General features: G+C 33.5%; 1 protein-coding gene across 2 annotated transcripts in view; it reads right to left on the bottom strand.

Moving 5' to 3' along the window:
• Positions 1-6,234: 6,234 nt before the first annotated feature.
• Positions 6,235-26,404, bottom strand: part of Brdt (bromodomain testis associated) — a 64,487-nt gene continuing 44,317 nt past the window's right edge. The window contains exons 16-20 of one of the 2 annotated variants that reach the window (XM_040288984.2): positions 25,037-25,208; positions 17,084-17,184; positions 11,830-12,035; positions 11,119-11,299; positions 6,235-7,325 (exon numbers count right to left, since the gene is read on the bottom strand). In XM_040288984.2, the coding sequence (XP_040144918.2) occupies positions 7,257-7,325; positions 11,119-11,299; positions 11,830-12,035; positions 17,084-17,184; positions 25,037-25,208 (729 nt within the window). In that variant the 3' untranslated portion in view covers positions 6,235-7,256. Of the gene's footprint in view, positions 7,326-11,118; positions 11,300-11,829; positions 12,036-15,735; positions 16,029-17,083; positions 17,185-25,036; positions 25,209-26,404 lie in introns of those variants that run through there. The other variant, XM_040288986.2, reaches the window with a different exon arrangement.

Here is a 26,404-nt window from a genome sequence, read left to right as displayed (position 1 = left end):
GTTTCCCCTGATAATCTCCAACATTTTTTTGTTTTCTTTTTTGGTACTGTGGATTAAACCCAGAGGTACTTTATTCCCAGTCATTTTTTTATTTTGAGATAGGATCTCACCAAGTTGCTGAGGCATGTCTGGAACTTGTTATCCTCCTGTCTTAGCCTCTGGAGTTGCTGGGATTATAGGTATGCACCATCATGCGCAGGCTCTTCAATTTTTTTTTTGGTAATGATGGAGATATTATTTTAGCTAATTTATAAGTAAAGACTAATATCACTTGTGGCCTCAAATTTCACTTCACTCAATATTAAAGAAGTTGAATATCTTTTCACGTTTATTGGTATATGCATTCCTAAATTGAAATGCTTACATGTGACAGAGTATTACCAACACTCATATTCAGAATTTCCCAGGCTTGCAGTCAGGAATGACCAAGTGATTGTGTTCTGGTCAGCAGGATGTAAGCAAAAGAGGCCTCTTTCAAGTCTGGCCATTAAAAATTTTATGTGATTTTCTAGCCCTATTTTCCTGTTCTACATCAGCTTTAGAGACTACATTCTTCAGGTGGCATAACTAACAAATGGAATAGGGCAACTCAAACTGCTTTACTTTCAATAAAAATTGAATATCCCTTATACATGTCTTTTAGGGTAGAACATTTTGTGGTAAAACGATGTTTTTTGTTTTTTTTTTTTAATTTTACTCTCCTTTTGTTAGTTTTACTGAGTTCAGAATTTCAAGCTGAATTTCTCCCTCTGGTTTTCCTTTTTATTTTAAAAAAAACTGGTGGATAAACATAAATATAGCACAATTACCTCTGATTATTCTTATTTTATAAATGCAGATCTGTGATCTATAATGTGAAAGAAACCTGCAGTTAGTATTGAAATGCATACAGATTTTCCTTCACTCATTCAAAAACTTAGAATCACATAAACTTAGAATCTCATCAGTACACACTATCCTATGACAAATGATTCAGAACAGGGTGCAAAGAAACCATATGCTAACATATCCAGAAAGTTTGTTAATTAAAAAAAACAGAAGTAACCATGATTAAGATACAATAACTTATTGATAACCAATTGTGCCCTAAGGGCACTGTCAAAATAGAAGCTCCAGCAGAAAAAAGGCTATAGATACACAATGAGAAAATGAACTGCAAGATGCACACATGTATAATGCTGGGAAAAAAAAATCACAGTCCTCCAAAATTCTTCACATTTCAGACTGACAACTTTCTCACAGAACTTTAAAGATTTATAAAATCCCACTGTTTTTGGTGTTCATTGTTTCGGACAACTCATCGTTATTTCTATTTTGGTGGGGAAAAAAAAAACCTTCTATACAGCTCCTTTTCCCTAGCTGCTTGCAAAATTTTATTTGCTTATGCTGGTATGCTGGCTACTGAAAAGTGTTGTAGGTATGGATTTCTTTTCCATTAGTCTGCGTGCAATATTCTGCTTCCAAGAGAAAAGGACTAATTTTTCTCAATTTTAAGAAAAATCACATTATGGTTTCCCCAAATTAATGACTCTCCTTATTCTCATGGTTGGTTCCAAGAACTCTTAATTAGATGTATGTCAGAACTTTTCATTTTATCTTATAATCAGAGGTTGGCAAAATTTCTGATACTTTCTCAGTTAGATGTCAGATGGGGGCTGGGGACATGGATCAGCAGTAGCATGTGTGAGGCACTTGCCTGGCATGTGTGAGGCACTTGCCTGGCATGTGTGAGGCACTGGGTTTGATTCTCAGCACTGCATATAAATAAATAAAGTGTTCAACAACATATATATATATGATGTCAGATGGTAAATATTTCAGTCTTTGAGAGTCAGTTTCAGTCACAATTACTGAATTTTATCATTACATTCTACAAAAGCATTTGTAGACATGATATAAAAAAATGGATGTCACTGTGTTCCAATAAAACTTACAAAACCAAGAAGTTGGATTTGACCTGTAGGCAACCGTTTGCAAGCCCTAATATCTTAAGTTCATATATATATAGTTTTCTCCTCCTTGAGTCCTTGTGCTGTACCTGGTATTGTATTTGAATGTATTTTCCAGCTCACTGTGCACATGCTGGGCAAGTCCTCTACCACCTCTGAGCTACATCCTAAGCCCCAGATCATTTATTTTGTCTTCACCTGTGTTGCAACTGTTTTAACTCATCCATTGAGGTTTTTTAAAAAGTTGTCTATTTCAACACTTTATTTTCTAGAAGTTTCATTTTTTTTCCTAAATCTGTATATAACCTCTCCCCACCCAATTCTTTAAACATTTTACAAATAGGCGTTCTTCTGAAGTCCCCAGGGAGAATTGGGTGAGAGGTTATATATAATTTCTGCTTTCAGTCATTGTAAGGTTATTTTCTTTGTTCATCTTTGATCATGAGTTAATTTCCTAATCTAAACTTGTGGTGATTTGACTTCTTTCTCTAGCCAGCCTGGGAACTTTAGCCTCTTGAAGACCTTCGACTTCCCACCTCACTATTGGCCAGTGGCACAATTAGCATGCTTAGCATGGCCTTTAACATCGGACTTTGAATAAGTTCCCCAATCCAGTTGCTTACTGCTCTGTTCCCAACTAATTGTGGTGTAGAATACCAGAGAGAATTTTACTGCCTCTGCACTCAAAAATAGGTCCCATGAGCCTGTGGTGGTGGCACATGCCTGTAATCCCAGCGGCTTGGGAGGCTGAGGCAAGAGGATTGAAAGTTCAAGGCTAGCCTCAGCAAAAGTGAAGTGCTAAGCAACTCAGTGAGACCTTGTTTCTAAATAAAATGCAGAACAGGACTGGGGATGTTGCCCAGTGGTTGAGAGCCCCTGAATTCAATCCTCAGTACCCCCTCCTCCCCCCAAAATAGGGTCCGTGGAAAGAAATAAAATTGGCAGTTCTCTAAACTTCATTATAATCTAATTTTGATTAAAATCCTAACAGTGCTTAAGTTCATTCAACTTTTACAAATTAGATAATAATAAATTTTTATACAATAACAGGCAATTCAAAGGTTCAGTAAATAAACTGTGGTGGCATAACTGACAATTCATTTGGAAGGGAAGAAAGTATTTGTTCCCTATCTCATAACACAGATAAAACTCTGGAATTCTACTATAAAAATATCTGGATTTTAGGTGCAAAGAAAAAAAAACTTGATGTGGGAATTTAATATTCAGATATCATAAAGGAAAATTCAGATATGACTACATAAAATATATAATTTTAATGGGAAAAAAGAGCCTCAAGAGACCTACAATAGATTATAAAATAATCCAAAACAAAAGGCTAACATATAAAAAAACCCAAAAGCAAACAAAATAGAGCATAGAAGGATTAGAAAAAGAGGCCAAGAAGAATGACCAGGCAACTCACATGGCAGACAAGTATAAGACAATTAACTCCACTTGTAGCCTGGGAAATAAAATTGAAAGAAAAAAATATATATTCTTTTCAATCTTATTAACAAAAAAATGAGTGCAATAACCTCCAATGGTGGTGAGAATAACAGGAAAGTATTTTCAAACTTGTAATAATACTAGTATACTCTGACATATTTTGAAACAGTTATCTGACAGCATCTATTAAAGTTAAAACTACTTTCTTTGACTGTACCTTCTCACTCAGGAATCCTGTTTCAGAAGCTTTACCCATTTAGAAATACAAGTACAATTATGTAATACTATATAAACAGAATATTTACTTCAGCATTGTTTGTTAGTGGTAGAAAAAGGTAATAAGCAATTGGACCAAGGGAACTTTTTATATAAATATGATAGAGCTATACTAGTGAAGGATAAACAACCTTTAAAAAACAATGAATGTAGTTCATCTAATGATCTAGACCTAGATAGATGCTCATGATGTATTAAGTAAAATGTACGGATAGCCATATTTTTGTAAAAATAATTCCCTTATAACCTCCTCTCCACATGTCCACATTTGGATCAGTATAAATAATATATATATATATCTTCCTAGAACTGGAGTAGAGGATAGAAATTTTTCTTATTATTTCTGAACATTTTTATTTAAGTCACATCTAAAAGCTTTGTAATTAAAAATATTATAAAATTCATACTTGGATATAATATTCAAGTATAAAAGAGTTGTAACATGATTTTTGAGCTGGCAAATTGTTTTTGACTATTTACTTCTACATAATTATATTCAAATTAATAAACAAGTAATGTATAAGAATATTTGTATGACAAAATATATACAAAGAATATATAGAGAAGTATAAAGAAACAGAAATTGTCCAATAATAACTATACTAAAAACAACTGAATTGTGCACTTTAAAAAGAGTTTTTAAAATAATTTAAAGAGTTATTATAAAGAAAAACAAAGGATGGGCCAATGTGAGAAGCCAACATAAAAGAAGAAAATAACAAGTTCTATAATTGATCTTTCAGAAAAACTACAATTTGTATACTGAAAACCATCTACAGGAGGGAACATTGACAATAAAAACCATAATTACTGGAGCAATGATCCTGGGAAGTTAAGAAAGAATTGTTAAAAGATGCCCTAACAGGGACAAATGAGATGAGAACGAGGGAAAATTCATTTTTTGTAAAGGAAGGGAGAGAAGAATATATTACAGTGATGATTGTTGTAGTGGTATTGGAAGCCTGTCAAAGATATTAGGATTATTTCTGTCACCTCTGTGAAAAAGCAGCAAGAAACAGGTAGCAGAGACTAATGGTGGGTGAGGTAATATTGAATAGATGTCTGAAGTGGAATGGAGACATGAAGTAGCTGACTGCCTAGGGAGAGTGAACAACGCATGGAAACTTAATTTCCAGCCAACACTAAGGCTCATTTGAGGTTGTGCTCAGAATTTTAAAGTGAGAATGGTTATTGTGGTTGCATATTTTTTCTAAACATATTTAGTTTCACTGATGCAGAGCAGGTGGTCAGATTTCATAAGGATTTGAGTTTTGCAAAGTGAATACAACAAAGGAAGAAGCAATGGAATTGAGAGGGTATGCAAGGGAATGATTATAATAATGTATTATAAACTTAGGACAAGCAGAGAAGTCAGAGTATGAAAGGGAGAAGTACTGTGTTTTGTTTTATGCTGGGAATTGAATTCAGGGTCTTGCATATGCAAAACACATATGCTCCACCACTGAACTACACCTCCAGCCTGAGAAGCTCTGTGAAAAAGATTAATGGAATTGTAGGTCTTGGTGAGGTCTTAAAGACTGTTGGTGTCAAGGGCTTATACAAAGGAATAGACAAGAATAGGAGGAAGCAATAAGAAAACATGTGTTGAAATTAACTTTATGGAAGGCTTTTAGTAATTGGTTATAGCAAAGGAAAGGGGTGCTGAACCTGTTTTTGTTCATTAAGATTAGTCTGATGAGATGAAAAATTTGAAGCTGGGAGCTTTTAGGGAGAATGGAAGGAGAGAATGGTTTGCAAGTGGCATTGCAAAGGTCAAGAAGAATCACTAAAAAAATAAGCACAAAATGAGAGCTGCAGGGATTAGAGAAAAGGATCTGAAATGTTAGTGTGTATGTAAAGCAAGTGGAGGGCTTGTTCAACTACAGATTGCTGGACCTCACAACCAGAATTTCTGATTTGGTAATTATGAAGTCTGAGAATTTGCATTTCTAAAAACTTCCCAGATAAAGCTGATACAGCTGGTCCAGGAAACACGTTTTTTTAACAACTCAGAACAAAAAGAGGAAAGAAATATTTACTTTTTATGAATCCCAGAAACAACAAAGAGGTTTTAGGAGCTGAAGAGCAGTGATAGATGTTACCAGAAAAGAAGTTCTCACAAAACCAGACTGTAGTTGAAGACAGTTACATATAAGAGAAAACAATCTAGTACAAAAATAGTGTATAACATTGGAAGAATCAGTTATTAACCAATACTCTTCTCCACTAAGCTGATTTCAACCAACCTATGAAAACTTGCCTTAAATTTGAAGTTAAGTGTCCATTTGGCTCTCTGTATGTAATCTTTATGTTATATATAATATTTTAGGAAAATAATATAATACATACTGTTTAGTATATACATACTAATTTCTTGGTTAAAAATAGATATGTTTCAATAGGAATAGTTATCACTTTAATTCTGGTTGTAACAACACTATTTTAGCCACTAATCATGTTTTTAAAGTGATTGATGATCTAAAGATATTTTAAATATTTGTCATATTATAAAATAAATAAGGTCAAGAAAACTTTCTTATTCTTTATAAAATACATACACACTTTGAATTTTTACTTTAGATGGTATCAAATAGTGCCTAAATTGTGTTACACTTCAAGAGTCCAAACATTTAAAATACATGAAGCTAATACACATGATTTATACAACTTGAAAATGACAAAACAAAAATATTTTACAGAATAGTTAAATAATACTTTCTATAGTTAAGTAAAATTAAACATTCATTGCTATCACTTATACATATTAATAAATATCTGATAAATTCCTACAGAAACTCGCATACATAATATTTACTGATATTTGGCCAAATTCAACATCTTTCAAGCCATAGGTAATATTTATTTAAATTAAATTCAGTATAAATTTTGAATACAGAATCAGCAGAAAACCTTATAAAACCTGATACTCAAGTATTATTTATTAGAAGCTCTAAGTATTTCTTTTTGGAGGGATGGCTACTAAGGATAAAACCCAAAGGCATTCTATCAGTGAACTACACTTCTAGACCTTTAAATTTTGTCTTTTAATTTTGAGACAGTCTTGCTATGTTGCCAAGACTAGCCTTAAACTCACAATCCTCCAGCCTCGGCCTCCCAAACAGCTGGGATTACAGGCGTGCACCACCATGCCTGGCATAGAAGCTCTAAAAATTTTAAAAGCAGGCAAATATTTATTTAAAATTAAAAATCTCAACAGGAACTATGTTTTTAATACACTTTTTACATATTCCTCATTAAAAAAAAGTCAGGGATTATCTCTTTTGGATTTTCATTGCTTAGAATAGGGCCTATAATGTATAGATGACAATTATTTGGAGAAAGAACAACATCTGGGAATCTATTCAATTTTAGGGATCTAAAGAACAAAATTTCCTATAAATGATGCCATTAAAAAATGAACATATAGCTATTTAAATGTAAGTGAAAACTGTTTAATCATTTTAGAGTGATCAAAATACAATATAAGATTGATATTTAGGTGTCTGAAAGCAATCATTTTACCATATGCACTTTAATCTTTTATATTATCCATTTAAAGTTGATGGTTAATCTAAAAACTGCATTTTAATCAAAGTTGTTTTCAAACATTGTCATAATGTCGCTTTGAAGAGTCATATCAATGGTACCCGCCATCTGTAAAAAAGAGAACATTTTAATTACTTTTAAAATGAATGCCTTTATTATAGTTATATAAAAATGATCATGCAACATTTGGGAACAGATCATACAAATGCAAACAACTTATTTAACATAATGAATTTGTATATAATTTTTATTTCTTTAAAAATACTACTTGGTTTCCTTAATATATTGTTCATGTGGTAAACAAAATTAAACCTTATGGACATGAAGAATTAGTTTGACTTCTTTCTCCAAGTAAGACATAAATCTCTCAATATTGAATGTGAACTGAGAGCCCGGCATAGTGGTGCATGCCTGTGATCCCAGTTACTTGGGGAACTGAGGTAGGAAGGTCCAAAGTTCTAAGTCAGCCTGGTAAATTTAACATCCCCATTCTTTTGCCTTGTATTGTTTCAAACAATACAAGGCAAAAGAATGAGGATGTAGCTTTTGAATAGCTATAGAGTTTGTATAGCATAATTTGAGGACTTGACTTCAATCCCCAGTGCCACCACAAAATAAAAACAAAAACAAAAACAAAACATTGTTTTATTTATTTCTGTAACCAACTAGTGCTGGACACATAAAATTATTCTCTAAATGAACCAATTTTCTCTGTGTGAGATAATTACAACACAGGAAATTAAAGCTATGGACCTTCCTTGATTCTGCCACTTACTGTGCAACCTAAGGCAAATTATTTGACTGAATCTATTCTATATAGACATATTTGTGAAGATCAAATCAAACTGCATGTATAACAATCAGAAAAATGCATTATTAAATGCTAAAATGCTTTTAAAAATAAGCTGAAGTAGAGAAAAAGCTAATCAAGGAAACAAATGTTAACTAAGCTTTTTTTCTAAATGCTCTTGTTATAAATATAAAGGTTAGATATGCCTTGCCATCTGATAAGACATCAAATGTTAAAATTTTAACACCACTTCCCTCCAATGAATAGCAACAGATCAGAATAATAAGTAAAAACAGAAATTTGCAACCAGTTGGTTGGCTTTCTGGATATGAACTTGAATACTGGTGATGCAGAACAAAATTAAGAATTACTACCTATCAAAAGGGTAATAAAGGGTATGTCTAACTCAATAAACTATAAAAAATTCTTATAATTTTTCTTAGAAACAAAAATATACTTCTTAAATCCTCAACCAGGCAACTTTACTAATGTCCAGCTCCTAAGATGCTGAAGTAGACATCTAGCCTAGATAATTCCTTAAGGTGCTTAGGCCTGCAAAATGAGAGTTAGATATGTACTCCTAGTCTAACTATCATGTGATGCTACTATAATACAGATGTACTGTAAAATTTGAAGAATATGTAATGAAACCTGTTTTTACTTAAAAGTTGTAAATATATTTTAGGTCCTCTTCCACTTTGACTAAAATCTGTACATCAGGAATCTCAACTTATTGGTAGAGAAACAGTTATTCTGTATACCAGTTAACTTTAGATTCCATAACTTAAATACTAACTAATGTTCTATAACTGACACCATAGGATGTATATTCCTTTCTCTGTGGGATACACACTTTAACTATTCAAATTTAAGACCAAAAGCTTGGTTCAAGAAAGTGGCATGAGGTTAGCTTTTGAGGGTTATTTTAAATGTCAAAATATAAAAATTTTTCCCAACAAGCATCAGTCAACTAACTGAAAAATTAAGATTTAGGTTGTCAAGAATAATAAAAGAGCCAGGTGCACTAGTGCATGCCTAGAATCCCAGCTACCTGGGTGGCTGAGGTGGAAATATTGCAATTTTGAGGCAAGCCTGGGCAACTTGGTGAGACCCTGTCTCAAAATAAAGACTAAAAAGGGTTAGGGATGTAGCCACAGTGGTAAAGTACCCCTGGGTTCAATCCCCAGTACCAAGCTTCCCCAAATAAAAACAAAACATCCCAAAACAATGAAAACAAAATAACAACAACAAAACCAATCCATTGGCTAAAAGTGCAAGGATAAAGATTTTTTTTTTTTTGGACTGGGGATTAAACCCATGGGCCCTTAACCACTAAGCCATATCCCCAGCCCTTTTTTGTATTTTATTTAGAGAGAGGATCTCACTGAGTTACTTAGAGCCTCACTAAATTGCTGAGGCTGGCTTTGAACTCGTGATCCTCCTGCGTCAGCCTCCCAAGCTACTGGGATTATAGGTATGAGCCACTGTGCCTGGAAAGGATAGAAAAAATTTTACCATGCTAACACTAGTCATAGAAAGGTTAAGTGCGTATATTAAATGTCAGAGTAAATAATATTACCAGAAATAAAGATTACTTCATTATGAAAAGAGGAACATAACAGAGGACGTGAGAATATAAGAATCCTAAACGTTTAGATAACTGATAATAGATTCAAAATAACTGATAATAGATTCAAAATATGTAAAACAAAAGGACATAATTAGGAGGATTAGGAAAATAAATCTACAAGTATGTAATTGAGGATATCAATGCTTTTTTTCCTCAATAATTGATAGAACAAGCAGCAGAAAACCAGCAAGTATATAGTAGGCTTGAATAATACTATTAACCAATTTGACTTGATCAACACTCTACCCAACAGCAGCAGAATACCCATTTTTCTCAATTGTACACAGAGTATCCACCAGAGTAGACCACAAAATATTTGCCTAAACAAAGAATTCAAATTCAGACACTATATGTTCTTGATTGTCAGGGGCTAGAAGGAAAGTCTCCTTCAAAGAATAGCCTGACATTTACAAGAAACAGTCCCCTGGGAGACATCCTGCAGCTGGCAGTTTTACCACCCACATCCAGCAACGCTGATAAGAGAGCTTCCCCATCCCCAGCATATAAATACCCCTGTGTGAACAAAAAGTTTGCAGCTTGATCAGAACTCCTGCCTTGCTGTCATCCCTCCTGTCTCTTGTCCCTTCATTCCTCCCCGCCTAGGTTTGTGCCCTCGTTGATGTGTCCTGCCAGTCGGGACACTTGATTTACATTAGAAACTACTAACAGAAATCACTACAGAAAATTCCCAAATATTTGAAAGCTAAATTATAAATACTTCTAAAATAAACTCAGGGTTAAAATGACTTAATTTTAGTTTTTAAAATATGTACATTAGGACTCCTAAATGAAAGGTTCTTAATCTAGCAGTTAATTAAGGAAACATTGATCTGAAACAAATAGCATATCTTTTGGCTACAACTCATAAGTGATTTGCAGATTTTTCAAGATTAATAATATATGGCCAATCACTTTTGTGCCATTTTGTGCTTAATGCATGCTATTTCATTTCATCTTCATAACAGGCATTATTATTTACTTTTTATAATGGAGCAAACTGGTCATAGATTAAATGAACTGCCAGAGTTCAAAAGTCTAGTAAATAGCAGAACTCAGGATTTGTATTTTTTTTTTTTAGAGAGAGTGAGAGAGGAGAGAGAGAGAGAGAATTTTAATATTTATTTTTTAGTTCTCGGCGGACACAACATCTTTGTTTGTATGTGGTGCTGAGGATCGAACCCGGGCCTCACACATGCCAGGCGAGCGCGCTACTGCCTCAGCCACATTCCCAACCCCAGAACTCAGGATTTGAACCACAGGGTTTTAGTAGCTTGAGGAGCAACACTACATTATGCTTGCTTCTTTTGACTATAACATTTTTATTTTAAGCCGAATGTAGAACCTGATTCCCACTATAGAGGTAACTCCACTGTTACTAAAAAAACAAACAAACAAAAAACACCCTGAATGTATCTTTGAATATGTAAAAGACAAAGCTCTATTAAATATTTGTTAGGTTTAGCAAACTAAAATTCACTTACTGCTTCTCTCCTCCTTCGTTCTTGCTCTTTCTCCCTTGCTAAATTACGGTCTTTGAGAAGCCACAGCTTGCATTTATCTTGAGCATCCAATGACTGCTGATGTTCTTTCTGCTCTTCTCCATTGCATTTGTTTTGCATTTTATTTGAAAAAGATTCTAGAGTCAATCCATTTCCAAGGTCCCTTAAAGAAATAGTAAAATTCAAAGTAGGTTTCAAGTTCCTTAAAAAAGATAACCATTATCTTTTACTTATAGGACAGAAAAACTTTAGGACATTTCTGGAAAATAATGTTTTTATAACTTGGTAATATCTGTATCTTTACCAGCTTAATGACTTGATTATTTCTGTCTTCTTCAAAACAGATACTACACTTAGAAAAAAATATTAATAAAAATGTATTTTTGCCATTACAATTTATTCTGTATTTTACTAAATAGATGAACCATAGTCACTTGACAAATACTTTTTTTTTTTTAAAGAGAGAGTGAGAGAGGAGAGAGAGAGACAGAGAGAGAGAGAATTTTTAATATTTTTTTTTAGTTCTCGGCGGACACAACATTTTTGTTGGTATGTGGTGCTGAGGATCCAACCCGGGCTGCACGCATGCCAGGCGAGCGCGCTACCGCTTGAGCCACATCCCCAGCCCGACAAATACTTTAAAATATATTTCTATACCTCCCAAAGGCTCCTTTAACCAAGTAAATTACAAACCTCTGATTTTCTTGAGATACTTTTGGTTCCTTTGTATTTTGTTCCAGGTGTTTCCGTATTAGTTCTTGTGTTCGAGCTTTTACTTCTTTTTCTATTGCTGCTTTTCTAAATTGATTGAAGAGCTCATCTGAGGATTTCAGTACACCTGGTGTTTTCACCGGTTTGCCTAAACTTTTCCAAGAATCAGCATTCTTAATCTTTATATCCTAAAATAAATATTTGATTCAGTCTATCTGTAGATGCCAACCAAATTTTGGAAGACAATCTCTTTTGATACAGTATTAGATGAAATTAAGATTCCAAAGGCCTTTATGCACCTTTACTAAAAGGGCCACTAAAGTCAGAAGGAAAATGAAAATAGGATAACAAATTATATAAACTTAATTCATTGAAGACCAAATAGCATAGTCCCCAACTATTTCAACTTAATGTGAGACATATGTATTAACTACATAATAACTTGCAAGAAGCATAAAAATAAGTATACTTTTCACTGTAATCAAGATACTTATGATCCTATAGGGAAATAAAAACAAATACACAAGTGATTAACAAGAGTTGAAGTAAGATTATGCCATAAGGTTGGAATGGCATGGGATTCGTTGAGAACTCTCTGACATGTCTTTCCTTTTAGAGTAAGAAGACAAAAATTAATGGATGTAGTTACCAATTCTTAATATATGCCATGGTTGAGATCAATGCTGCCCAATAGATATATGTGTAATTAAAAATTTTTAGTAGCCACATTTAAAGTCTTTTAAACTTAAATTTTAATTGTTATATTTTACTTAATATACTATTTCAATATGTAATCAATATAAAAGACTTAAGATATTTCTTTTTTCATACTAAGTCCTCAGAATTGTTATTTATGCTCATAGCATATTTCAAATACAAAAGTGATTAGCAACAATTAGGCTGTAAGTAAATTCATAACTTAAAGTAGTTATGAATTATATATTTATATAAAATTATATATTTATATATATATAAAGTAGTTATAAATATATAGCTGAGTTGCTCCAAACGTATTTATGTTTTTCAATAACTGAATTGTATTCGTTTTAAATTCAAATTAAGTAAAAAATAAATAGTAAAACTTAGTTCCTCAGTTTAGCCACTTTTCAAAGACTTAGTAGCCACCTGGGACTAGAGGCTACCATACTGGACATTTCAAGTCTAACTGGACTTTCTAAGAGTTAATCTGTATGACAATGGTAAAGAGAAAGGATTATGCAATATCCTGATGACTTTATGATTATCTCCTTAATAATTATGATTGATTGCTCTTTCAATACATTTTCATGAAATATTAGTATAACATTATACTAATGTTCCATACAAGGCAAAAGAATATTTATGACTGATAAATTTGTGTCCTGAAGTAATTAGAACATCTCTCTTCAAATATTACCACATATATAGGGACTTTCATCAATGGTCATTCAATTATGCTTTTGAAATTTTTGCTACTCAACAGGACAATCTATTTTTGTCCTTACCAATGGAATTGGTTTAATACCAGTTCCAGGGATCATGTGACTAATATTTACTCAGCTGAAGAATCTCACTTTCCAACAGGGATTTGAAACAGGACAGGTAATACCTGATAGTATATTTAATAGGGAACAAAGAGAATGAAACCCTGGTCTCTGCTTCAGTGCCCTAAAATTACTGAAATTGTTATTTTATTGTGATAAAATTTTAACAGATTCTAAAACAAGAAAGCTTATATGTGGGATTGAAACATAGGAAAAGTGTTTCAGGTATTGTGAAGAAAAGAATTCTGATAGGCAGACATGAGGATGGAAAGCATTCCTTATGGAACAAAGAACACAATCAAAGATATTAGTAGGTGTGTCTAGAGATAATGAGTAATTCAGTTTAAATTAATTATAAAGCACATTTTGTTAAGATTGATAAGCTAAATTGGGATCACAACATAGATCTGTTTAATCTTTAAAGGCAGAAGTTGCAAATCACTAAAGCTTTTATGCAGATGAAAAACATGATCAAGAACTAAAATAAGAATGTTGAGACTTAATGGATTAGAACACAGAGAATCTCAAGTGAGACATACCAGGACCAATTAATGATGTTAAAATAACCATATTGTACATTACAAGTCTAGTTGGCCTTTATAAGAGTTTATCCAACAATGGTAAAGAAAAAATATTAAAGTAATAAGGTTTGGTTTTGGTAGTGAAAAGGGAAAATGAATTATCCTTAGAGGTAAAACCCAAAGAATTTAGCAACTCCTTCACTGTAGGAAATTGAGAAGTTGTCAAAAATGATTAAAACTTATAAGAGGTCAGATTTAAAAGTATATTTTGAATCATCTGCATAGATACCATAAACTGAAGTCACGATGGTACATGTTCAATCACAAAGAAGTAGTAGAAGACCCTGGAGTTTCACATCCTATCAAGGCATTGGGAGGGACAAAGCTATTTTAGAAGTCACTGGTTCCCAACCTAAGTGCCCCTTAACAGAATGGACAAAGAAAATGTGATATATATACACAATGGAGTATTACTCTGCTTAAAGAATGACTTTATGATATTTGCTGGTAAATGAATGGAACTGGAGACTATTTTGCTAAGAGAAATAAGCCAGTCCACAAAAAAGTCAAAAGTCAAATGTTTTCTCTGACATGTGGAAGCTAATCCAAAATAAGGGGATAATGGGTGGGGAATAAAAAAAAGAATAAGATCAGAGGAGTAAACAAAGGGGAATTAAAGGAGGGAGGATGGGTGGGACAGGGAAAGTCAGTGGAATGAATCTGATCTGACTTTCCTATGTACATATATGAATATACCACAGTGAATCTCACCCTCATGTATATCCACAAGACACTAATTAAAAAAAACTATAAGTAAATAGCAGAAAGATCTACAGTTTAGAGGAAAGGGAACAGGGATTGGGAGAAAGGGAGGGGAAGGGGAAATATCGGGGACTGAACAGAGCAAATTATATTCTGTGCTTTAATAATTATGCCAGAGTATATTCTATTTTTTACATATGGTAAAATGAACCAATTCAAAAAATTAAGTCAATGGTTCCTCTGAGGAGTGTGAATTATAGGAATGGGGGCATGGCTAGATGCCATGTAAAAATTCCAACACTGGATCTCAGCTGGGAGTGAGTTTGTCACCTCCTTCCCACCAAAGCAAACATTTATTAATGTCTATAAACATTTTTGGTTGTCACATTGAAGTGAGTGAAAGAGTAACACAACATTAGAGGACATTGGTTTGGGTTCCTATTAAACATCCCACAATACACAGGTTTACCCTTAACAAAGATTTACCCAGTCTAACATATCAACATTCTGTAGTTGAGAAACTGCAATTTAAGATGCAAACAGGTAGTGGGAAAATATGACAAAAAAGAGGTTATAGAGACAGCAAGAAGCTCTACAATAAATCTACTGACTGAACAAAAATAAAGAATAGATATGGAAAAGTTTTGACAAGAAGAGATTCTATCACTTAAGGCAGAAGTAAATACGAGAAGGAGGACAAAGCTAAGGATTCTGAATAAAAGAAAGATGAGATGTTAAGAGTTTGTTGAAATCATTCATTTTCATTTCAGCACTTATTTGGGCTTGAACCATATCTGGACTACAGTTTATGCATGAAGATTAATTCTCAGAGATTTCTGGGAGTACCAAAATTCTATAGCCTCTCTTTTCAATTAATGTTAATATTGCTTATGATGAGGGAACAAACAGGGAGTGGGGGTGGGACATGATGTCAATATTGAAATTGTTTGACCATTTGTGTGTGTGTGCGCGCATGCGCGTGTGTGTGCGCATGCGCGCGCGCGTGTGTGTGTGTGTGTGTGTGTGTGTGTGTGTGTGTGTAGAGAACAAGCTACACAATCACATTTCTTCTAAATCTTTCAACCAAATATTTTAGTTCCTACTATATGCTAAGCATTGGGAATAAAAAAGAATATACATGTCACTTTCACTGATAGTACAAACTTCAATGGTGTAACATAACTTTATTTTCTACTGCTTATTTTTGCTCTTGCCGTTTTGGAAATCTCCTTCTTCTTTTCAAACTTTATTTTGGACCAGTCAAAATTACAAAGTTTTGTTAAATTAGAAATACAAAGATTATTGTGTTTAGGAAAACAAACATTTAAGAAACTCTGTAGCATTATCCTTTCTGAACTAAGGAGGTTGGATGACACTGTTAAGAGAAACAACAACAAAACAAAATTAATGTTGGTTGTCAAAAAAGGTAGTGTTTAATGGGTTCTATTTCATCCTTATTAGTAACAAAATACCTACATTAAACATAGTCTTTAATGATAATATTTACTAGTAGAGCATTATGTAAGAAATCAATGATTCAAGCACAAGGACCAAATCAGTATGCTCAAATCTAGTAATGCTATATTTCATAAGTGTTCCCAAACAATAATCTCAAAAGTTAAGACTATGATCTTTCCTCCTAAGTACTTGTAAAGATAAGAGAAAGAAGAGAAATAAAGGGAGGAAGGGATGAGATAAAGAAATAGAGAATGAGAATATCCTCTGCATAATTACTTTCTGAAAATTGAACTCAAATGCCTAGAATAGTATCTAATGTATTTAATGTATCCCAGACATACAGAACACTTGTGGAATGATACCTGCATTAATTTGAAGATTAAGTGCACATGACTCCATTATAAAATCCGCCACAACAGATTTTTAAAAAATAGCTTTATGACTTGGTTTAATATTATCACAAGGGGCTAGAGATGTAAATCAGTAGTAGAGCACTGCTCAGCATGTGCAAGGCCCAGGGTTCAGTTCCTAGTGTATACACATATATATACATAAATGTGTGTGCAGCAAATACAAAAAACGTCATAGAATTTGAAATTAAACCTAAGCATAAAGAGTGATGATAGAGACTGGGGTTCTAGCTCAGTGGAAGAGCACTTGCCTATCATGTGTGAGGCACTGGGTTTGATTCTCAGCACCACGTATAAATAAATAAAGTAGACTCTGTGTGTGTGTATGTGTGTGCATGTGTGTGTATACATATAAAGAAAATATATAAAAAGAAAAAAGATTGATGATAGTGGATGGGAGAACAGTTGTTGCTCACATCTAGTTTTTAAAATTTATATATGCAAAAATTACATCTAAAGTTTCAATCTCATTCAAACTAGGGCTTAAAATCTCTTATTCCAATTCTTATTCAATTTTGAATCTCTTTAAGATTTATGATAAAAAAATAATATTACTTTTTACCTTTTGCACAGGAACTTGACATTCAGATTCTAACACCATTGCATCATTATGACCAGATGGATGTATCATACTTGGGCCATTCAAGAGTTGCTTGGAATCACCTGAAAACACATATTTAGAATGGTACAGTCAAAGTATTTTCTAGTATTTATCCAGAATTTGCTTTTATTTCTCCTTTCAGGTCAGACACTATGAAAACAAAATATTTAATTTTTGGACGCATCTTAACTTTGGAATATTTTTCATCAGGGACTTGTACTGAAAAAAATAAATATTTTTCACTTGAAAGTGACCTCCTTTGTTTTCTTTTTGTTATTGTCTGGTTTTATTCTGGTCATCATAAAGTATAGCTGACATTTTGGCTGAACCAACAAAATCTATTTGCCTGTTTTTTGCTATACAGCTCTCCCAGTTTGTAGACTGGGAGCTCTACAGGTGCATCTTGACTAGGTCAAACCAATCACAACAATTCCATCTCCCAATCAGTAACTCATTTAAGAACAGACCAATATAGAAATCCCAGGGGAGGATGCTGGGGTGGACCATTTGAGAACAACAACCATAACACAGAGAACAGAGGAACTAAGATAGCAGACATATCTGGCAATAATGGCTAGTGAGATTATGGTGTAAAAAATGAAAAAGTTTGACTTTGAGGTGAAGAGAACAAACTATGAAATCTTGTTAATTCTCTTTCTTCATGTGTGTGGGTGTGTGTGTGTGTGCGCACACACACTCATGTGCACGTTTGTGCGTGCTGGGGATTAAACCCAGAACTTCAAGCATACTCCCATTAATTCTTAAGCTTTCATACAAATATTTCATTTATTATTATGGGTGAAGATAAACTATAGAAATAAGAGTCTGAACCCTAATCAAATCATGGCTATCTTACTGGCTATGCATGGCAACAAAGGCAGTTTGAGCTGATTTTTCTGTCATTTGCAATCAAGAGCATCCTGATGCATGAAACTTACTTTATTGTTTCTGTTTCAATTCTCTCTAGCCCTTTTCTATAGGTTCTAAATAGTGGTAAAAGTACAGAGGGGACAAATCAAAACTGAGTGGCTGTCTTTGTTAAGTGATTCCAGCTCACAAAATCCTAGCCATTTATATATATTTACACATTGTAGGAATTTACACCTAGGTTTCTGTTACCAAAGAGTACCTGACTTCTTCTCTGGCTATAAATGAAGCTAAGGTTTGAAAGGAGCAAGAAACATCAAGGAATAGGAGTGAGCACAGGAAGAACAAAACACTTGTTGAAGGATGTATGAATGAAAAAAAATTTTTAAATTTGTATATCTCTACACAGCCCACTATAGTGATGTTTTCTTCTTCCTCCTTCTCCTCCTCTCTTCTTCTTTAATACACTGAAGTGTTCTCAGTTCAACAAGAAATGGGAAAACAGGAAGAAAAGCTACAGGCACAAAACTATATACCGTCTCTGCCAGGGGTGAGATATTTTTAAGAAGTAGAAAGAGTATGTATGGCAGGTGAAGTAAATTCTAAAAATGATTCTTGATTTTCTGACTCTTAAGTTGGCAAGTGGTAATAGTGCCATTATCACAAATTAAAATGAAAAACATCACTGGGCACAATAGTGCATACCCATAATTGCAGTGAATTGGGAGGCTAAGGGGGGAGGATCACAAGTTCTAGGCCATCCTTGGCAACTGAGAGAGACCCTGGCTCAAAACAAAAGAAAATAGATAAGTAGTGCTGAGGGCATAGCTTAATGGTACCGTGGCCCTGGGCTCAATACCCAGTACTATGATAAAAAGGGAGGAATACCAAAATCTGGGGACTGAAAAGGAGATTTCAATTTTTACAGGATGTGTTTGAAATGCCTATATGATATTTAAGTAATGATACTCAACTGGAGTTGTATAAACATGATAGATATGTTTGAGACATAAAAATAAGAATGGAAGTCAAAGGCACCAAGATTACATGAAAGAATATACAATGCATCTCTTCCCAACCTTTTCCATGTCAAAATATGTAGAAAATGATAAAGGCATGGCACACCTGGGTAATGGAGAAGGCTGCTCCACACCATTCCTATGAGAGCTTAGAGGAATGCTAGCTCAGTAAGCCTGTGCTTTGGAATCTCTGGAGTCGAATAAAAACATAAAAAGCTTAACATTTAGGATATAACTCATCTGGGTAATCAGGAATACCAGTAAGGAATATTCAGGGAGATGGAATGATCCAGAAAGTAGAGTCAAAGAAGCCTAGAAAGCGTGTCATGCATATAACTCTCTGGGAAATATTTTGTGTGAATGCTCCTCTGAAACCTTAAAACACTATAAAACTCACTTTTATTCAGAAACCTGTTCTTCATCTCATTCTAGAGCTCTTTAGCTGGACCAGTATCTAGCCAGTACCCTTTGGATCCACCAAAGCTTTATCCCTTCTTTTGTTAAATAAACCTACATATGTCCCTAATTTGCAGAACTCCTCATCACGATTTCTTTCAAATTTCTGTCTTTACCTTCTTTCCATCATTGACACTTAATTTTTTGCCTGCTTTAACAGTCCAACTGGTCTCCTCCTCCTCTGGTCTCTATGATCTATTCCTTCAAATAGACTATATAATATTGCAGGTCCTTTGCTCAAACAAAACAAAACAAAAACTCCATTGGCACCCAATTCACTACACCCTTATCATTATGCCCAAAGTATCCAGAGTCCAAGTTTTTGACAATCTTCACCCGGCCTACCTTTCCAAATTTATTTCCCCACATCCCTGTTTATCCAACCAAAGCTTTAATCACATTGAATTATTAGTTGCCCAAATACCTTCACATACATTGTTTCCTCCATTTGCAATGTCTGTTAAAGTCTTATTTTTTTCCTCCAATGCCCAACTCAAATATTAATTCTGTAAAATATGCATCTGCCTTTCTCTCATCTCCTCAAATTTCACTTTGCTTCTTTTAGTGCATATTATTTTTACTTTATATGCATGTTAGTCAATTCTACAAGTTGGCAAACTCATTAATTTATCTTTTAATTTGCTGTGAGAATTCATGTTGATATGACAATATAAATATTTGTATTAAAAAACAATACAAGTCAATGGAGATTTTCATGAGATGAGGAAAGATTAAATTATAAGGATAGTAAGATTAGTAATCTTTTGTGACCAAAAATTTAGAAAAAAATGAGACATCTTTCATTTAATGATAGAAATAAAGATGGGAGGGGGGTTTGGAGAGGTTGAAGAACACTAACTTTGTCAAACCATTTGCCAATAAGTAAACTTCAGAATAAAATTGATTACTTTTATAATTTAAATTTAAGATGCGGTTTAAACAAAAAATTGATTTCAATTGAGATTAAACTCCAGAAAAGTAAATCTCTCTATTTTACGCTTCAGTTTATATATTTGACATTTCCCTTGGTCATAGCGCCACCTACAGTTGACAAGTAGTCAACTCTAGCATCATCCAAACTCCCTTACCCAGTATTGTTTTCCAAGATATCAAATAAACATATAGAGGTGATAAAAAGGACTGATCCTAGTTGATGGATGGAGTGATAAACTCTGAGACTTTAAAAAAAACCAAGAGACTGATCCTTACTGAAGATGGATGTTTTCTTAAGATAGAAATAAAAGATCATCTTGTTTGCATTATTACCATTATTTTTCATTATCCTTATTCCTTTTCAAAGACAAAGTTATCATTATCACTCTTCTATAATTACATACTCTAGTGAAAACAGCAACATTTTCTACTTTGATTTTTTTCTTAATCAGACCTCAAATATTCAAATCTTTAAAATTAAAAACCTAAAAAAAAGGAGGACTGGGGTTGTGGCTCAGTGGTAGAGCACTTGCCTAGTAAGTTCGAGGCATTAGGTTTGATCCTCAGTGCCACATAAAAATAAATAAACAAAATAAAGGTATTGTGTCCATATACAAATAAAACAAAGAAACAAAACAAAACAAAAAACCCCACCAACCCCCTCCCCCAAAAAAACCTCCTACTGCTCAAAAAAAAAAAAAAGTCTCCCTGTTAAAAGCGCCAGCTATCTTCCCATCCTTGTCACCAACAAGCTTCTTCAAAGACTGATTAATATTTACTACACCCAGATTCTATTACTTTTCAACTTACAGCAGTCTGGTTTCTGGTCCAATTACATTGGCTACTCAAAAAGCTTTTGCCAAAGCAAAACTTCTCACATTGCCGATTTTAATCCTGTCTTCATTCCTTAATCCTGCTTGAATATTCTGTAATATACAATATTCTTCATGATGACTTCCTTCTACAAATCTTTCTTCTTCTTTTTCTATTTTTTGAGACACAGTCTTGTTATATTGCTCAGGATGGCCTCAAACTTCTGGGCTCAAGTGATCCTCCTGCCTCAGCCTCTTGAGAAGTTGTCCTGGATTACCCCCTTTTTTTAAAATTTACTAATTTCTTCTACTTTTATTGAGGTTTTATTTCCTAGAATTTCGTCCTTGGCCTTTTTTCTTTCTAATCTGCACATTTTTCTGGGTATTTACATTCATTTTTGTGGTTTTGAGTAGTTCTACATATTGAAAATTCCTAAATCATATTTCCTGTTAAACCCTGTTAGTTTCAGAAACCCATTTCTGTTTTTTAAATTTCCAGTTAGATATTCTGTAACATCTCCCCTCCCAAACTGACTCTACCTATTGTTTATTCATTTATTGGCTTAAACAACAAGTATTTATTTCTCACTGTTCTGGAATGAGATCAGGGTACCAGCAGGTTGGGGTTCCTGCATTATGAAGGGCCCTCTTGCTGGGTCTTCACATAGAAGAGGGTAAATTAGCTCTCCGCTCTTTTGATAGGGCACTAAGCCCATTCAAGGGGACTCTCAAGACCTAGTTTCCTCTCAAAGGCCACAATGCCAAATATCATTACATTAGGAATTGGATTTTAACAAATGGATTTTGGGCTACACTAACATTCAATCCATAACCTCAAGAACTGTGCCCTAAGGGGTACTATTGTCCTTGGGATAAAAATAATAGCATAGCTAACATATATTGAGTACTTAAAGAAAACCACTTATATCTTGAACTTTATATGTGAATCCTTAAGACTCTATGAAGTCATTTTTATTATTATTATAAATAAAAGGAAATTAAAGCCTTGAGAGGTTAACTGAATTTTCTAAGTAACAGTTAATGTCACAATCCTTTATAGCTCTATAGCTGTATATATCAGAATTTTCTGTTTCTTAAGCACCAATCTTAGCCTAATAAAATCTTTGCTCTTGTAGTTTTGTAGTGCTGGGGATCAAACCCAGGTTCTCACACATGGTAGGCAACTGCTCTACCACTGAACACATTGCCAATCTCTAAAATCTTAATTTTGTTATGCTCCTGTTCAATCATGACTGAGAACTATCATATTTTCATACTTTTCTCTGAGTAGCTTAAAATCTATTTCCAGAGACAGATGACTATAAATATAAATATTTCCTACTTCGGAGATTTGTTCATTCTTCTTCTTCCTAGGAGGCCATCTATTGCTGCATTAGATATTTCTCTCTTGGTTGATGGGAATTGACCCCAAATTCCTAGGACCTCAAGAATGCGAAGAATGTGCTTTACCACTAAACTATACCCTCTAGCCTCTGGTATTTTTTTTTCTTGATCTCCTTTCCCTTTCCCACAATGATGAGATATATTAAGACAAAGTAGAATACTCAAAATAGTAGGGATTTTTATACTGGAAGCAACAAAAGAGAATCAAAACTTCTCTTCTTCCTAAATCTGTTTTGTAGTTAAACAGCTTAGAAAGTTTTTCTGCTTGAAAGATACTTCTGCCCTTGCAAGGCCAAGTGGAAACCAGGACACAGGAGATGTGAACAAGGAAAATTCACACCTGCTCAATCTAGGTCTAAATACATTAGTGTCTCATGGTTTAGGCATTCTAAGCTGGGCTCAGTGATAACAAGAGAAGTAAGCTTTGTGCCACACATCAAGCCCTCGCTCCTCACCACAACCAAGTTGAGACAGTTAAGGTTATCTATAAAATCAAATCAATCTAAGAATACAAAAATTTAGCCAATTTTGGGAGATGTTTTTAGTAAACAGGAACCACTACTAGGTAAGTTTTTCTAGCCCAAGTTTCCTTAACTGTAAAGTAAATATATATATATATATATATATAAAATAATATACACATATAAAATATATATGTGTGAATGCATGCATGCGTGTGTGTATGTGTATCCAGCCTCATTTCTCTACGCACATAATCTATTTATTTATTTATTTTATTGGTTGTTCAAAACATTACAAAGCTCTTGACGTATCATATTTCATACATTTGATTCAAGGGGGTTATGAACTCCCATTTTTACCCCGTATACAGATTGCAGAATCACGTCGTTTACACATCCACGTTATTACATAATGCCATACTAGTGACTGTTGTATTCTGCTACCTTTCCTATCCTCTATTATCCCCCCTCCCCTCCCCTCCCATCTTCTTTCCCTCCCCTGTCTGCTGTTATTCAATTCTCTCTCTTGTTTTTTTCCCTTCCCCCTCACATCCTCTTATATGTAATTTTGTATAACAATGAGGGTCTCCTTCCATTTCCATGCAATTTCCCTTCTCTCTCCCTTTCCCTCCCACCTCTCATCCCTGTTTAATGTTAATCTTTTCCTCATGCTCTTCCTCCCTGCTCTGTTCTTAGTTGTCTCCTTATATCAAAGAAGACATTTGGCATTTGTTTTTTAGGGATTGGCTAGCTTCACTTAGCATAATCTGCTCTAATGCCATCCATTTCCCTGCAAATGCCATGATTTTTGTCATTTTTTAGTGCTGCGTAATACTCCATTGTGTATAAATGCCACATTTTTTTTTATCCATTCATCTATTGAAGGGCATTTAGGTTGGTTCCACAGTGTAGCTATTGTGAATTGTCTATGCACATAATCTCTAAATATCTTTTCCTCACTGCAGTCTACCTTTCTAACATAGGCACAGTTGTTACAGCAGCATTTCTCAAGTCTGCTAAGAACTTGGAACTTGGTAGAATGTGTTTGGGCAGTGATAAGACTTTTTTATATCACCTATGTGTCAATATATAGTATTCATGTGAAAGTAAATTGAGTATAAGCTATATAGTAACTTTTCTTTCTTTCAAATGTAATAATTATCTATGGCTATAAAGTAGATAATTTCTTTTTTTTAATATTAATACATTTTTATTTTAATATTTCTTATATTTGAACCAACATAAAAATAGGTATATATTCTTTATGCTTACAGTTCTCATACAATAAAAACTAAACATTTACAAATTAAACTATAATATTTTAAAATGCAAACTAGTTATCTTAATTTATTTAATATAAGAAATAATACTGTTTTGCTCAAATAGAAAAATGTTTTGTTCAAGAGAATCAAAATAAATCACAAATATTTGGTTTAATAGCAAAATGCTATAGTTTCAGATTCATTTTGTTGTTAATGTTTTTACTTTAATAATTAAGTGAACATTCTGAAACAATGTTTTTACTTTAATAAAATGAGAATACTTGTTCACATAGCTATCTTATTCAAACTGGCATTTATAATTTCAAGTCTTTCTTTCCTCTATGATGGTAACCAGGAATATTAACTAAGCCCTGCTAAACATGGCAGTTCTCAAACACCAATTTTAAAGATATGAGAACCTACAGACTGAAAATTGAAAACTGTTTTTCCTAAAATCTGTGATAATGACTACTGAATCCAATTAGTTTTAAATATTGATAGGAACATTTTTGACTATTTATTTGCTATTATAAAGTAGATGATTTCTAACAATGTGCTATAGTGATTATTTCCAACCTAGAATTTATCAGATATGATTTTCAATATTTCTCAGATGTGCAATAAAATTTATGATGGCCTTAGCACTGTCATATATAAGTTTACAAGTCAATTTCTCAGTATTTACTTGTTAATTTCTTACCTGAAGGAGGCCAAATTTGTAAAGGTGAAATGTTTTTCACACTCTGTAAATGTTCTAATTCTTGATAACCAAATGCCGACTGGTGGTGATTTGGTGGTATGGCACACATATTTGTAGTCTGATGAACAAGAGTAGTTTTAGCAGTGTTTGTATCTTGCACAGAAGATTGCATCTGTAAACACAAAGTTATCTTTCAGAGTTTTAATAATACAAGAAGAATAAGAGAACAGAAAAGCAAAAGACAAGAATATTCTTTAATGAATAAATTTATCTAAGTCACACAAACTCATAGGTAAAATTATCCTTATCATACTAATGGGGAAACTGAGGTTTAAAAAGATTAAATAACTTGACCATCATGTAGCTTATAGTCTTAGTTGCTAGTACATTCAGAAAATTTACACAAATTATTAAGCAGTAGTACTTCTTAATAGTTTTACAAGGTTTTTAAAAGGTTCCTGTGATCCACTGAAATAAAAATTGATCTTTTATACCAATTCTAGAGACCAAATCATTTCCTTTATCCTTTTGTCCTTGCTGACTTACAGAAATAAGGGAAGAAATCTAAAATTATATCATGGTCAACTCAAGACTATCAACAAATTCTGATTCACTATTCAGTTAACTAAACAGTTGACTGTTTATTAAACAAAAGGTGCTGAATGAAATAGCTAACATTTATTTAATGCTTACCACATGTAAGGCACCAAGCCAAGTTTTTAAATCTTGTTAACAATCCCATAAATTAGGTATAATTATTTTCTCTATTATGGTTTACAGTAGGACATAAAAATAATAGAAGTAATTTACCTTAAATCTCACACCTATTCAGTGGCAAGCTGTTATAGTACCAAGTTTAATAACATTTTCTACTAAGCTTTGAGTTGTAGACAGCACACAGGTAAATCATTTTTCCCCCTCCATCTATTAAGGGGATTGGAGCAAATCAGTAGAGAAGGCAAGTCAATGAATAATACCTATGTTATCCTGAGTAAACTAAATGCCATAGAAGGTGTACCTCAAGAAAAATGTAGACCCAAGCCCAAGTCAGATGTTCAAGGTTAAATCAGCAAATAATCACTTTCTGAAATCTATAAATATACACATTCACTCACAAACATAAATTAATATATACTCTCTTTAATCATAAATGGGCATTGTATTCCTCAGTGAGTGAGAATGAAAAAAGTTTGAACAAAGATTGTATGAAGAAGGCTTCAACAATTTCTTCATAGTTTGACCTAATGTTTTGATTTCATTAATACTTACAGCAAGGCAGATAATTCGTATCTTAGAAAGAACAACTATTTGCCTACCAAGTTAAATATTCCAACACTTCACTTGAGTATCTGAAGCCCTCCCCATTTA

Source organism: Ictidomys tridecemlineatus, chromosome 11, assembly GCF_052094955.1.
Source record: "Ictidomys tridecemlineatus isolate mIctTri1 chromosome 11, mIctTri1.hap1, whole genome shotgun sequence".
Taxonomy (NCBI): domain Eukaryota; kingdom Metazoa; phylum Chordata; class Mammalia; order Rodentia; family Sciuridae; genus Ictidomys; species Ictidomys tridecemlineatus.
The sequence above is the reverse complement of the archived record's forward strand: the minus strand, read 5'-3'. Positions and strand labels throughout refer to the sequence as shown.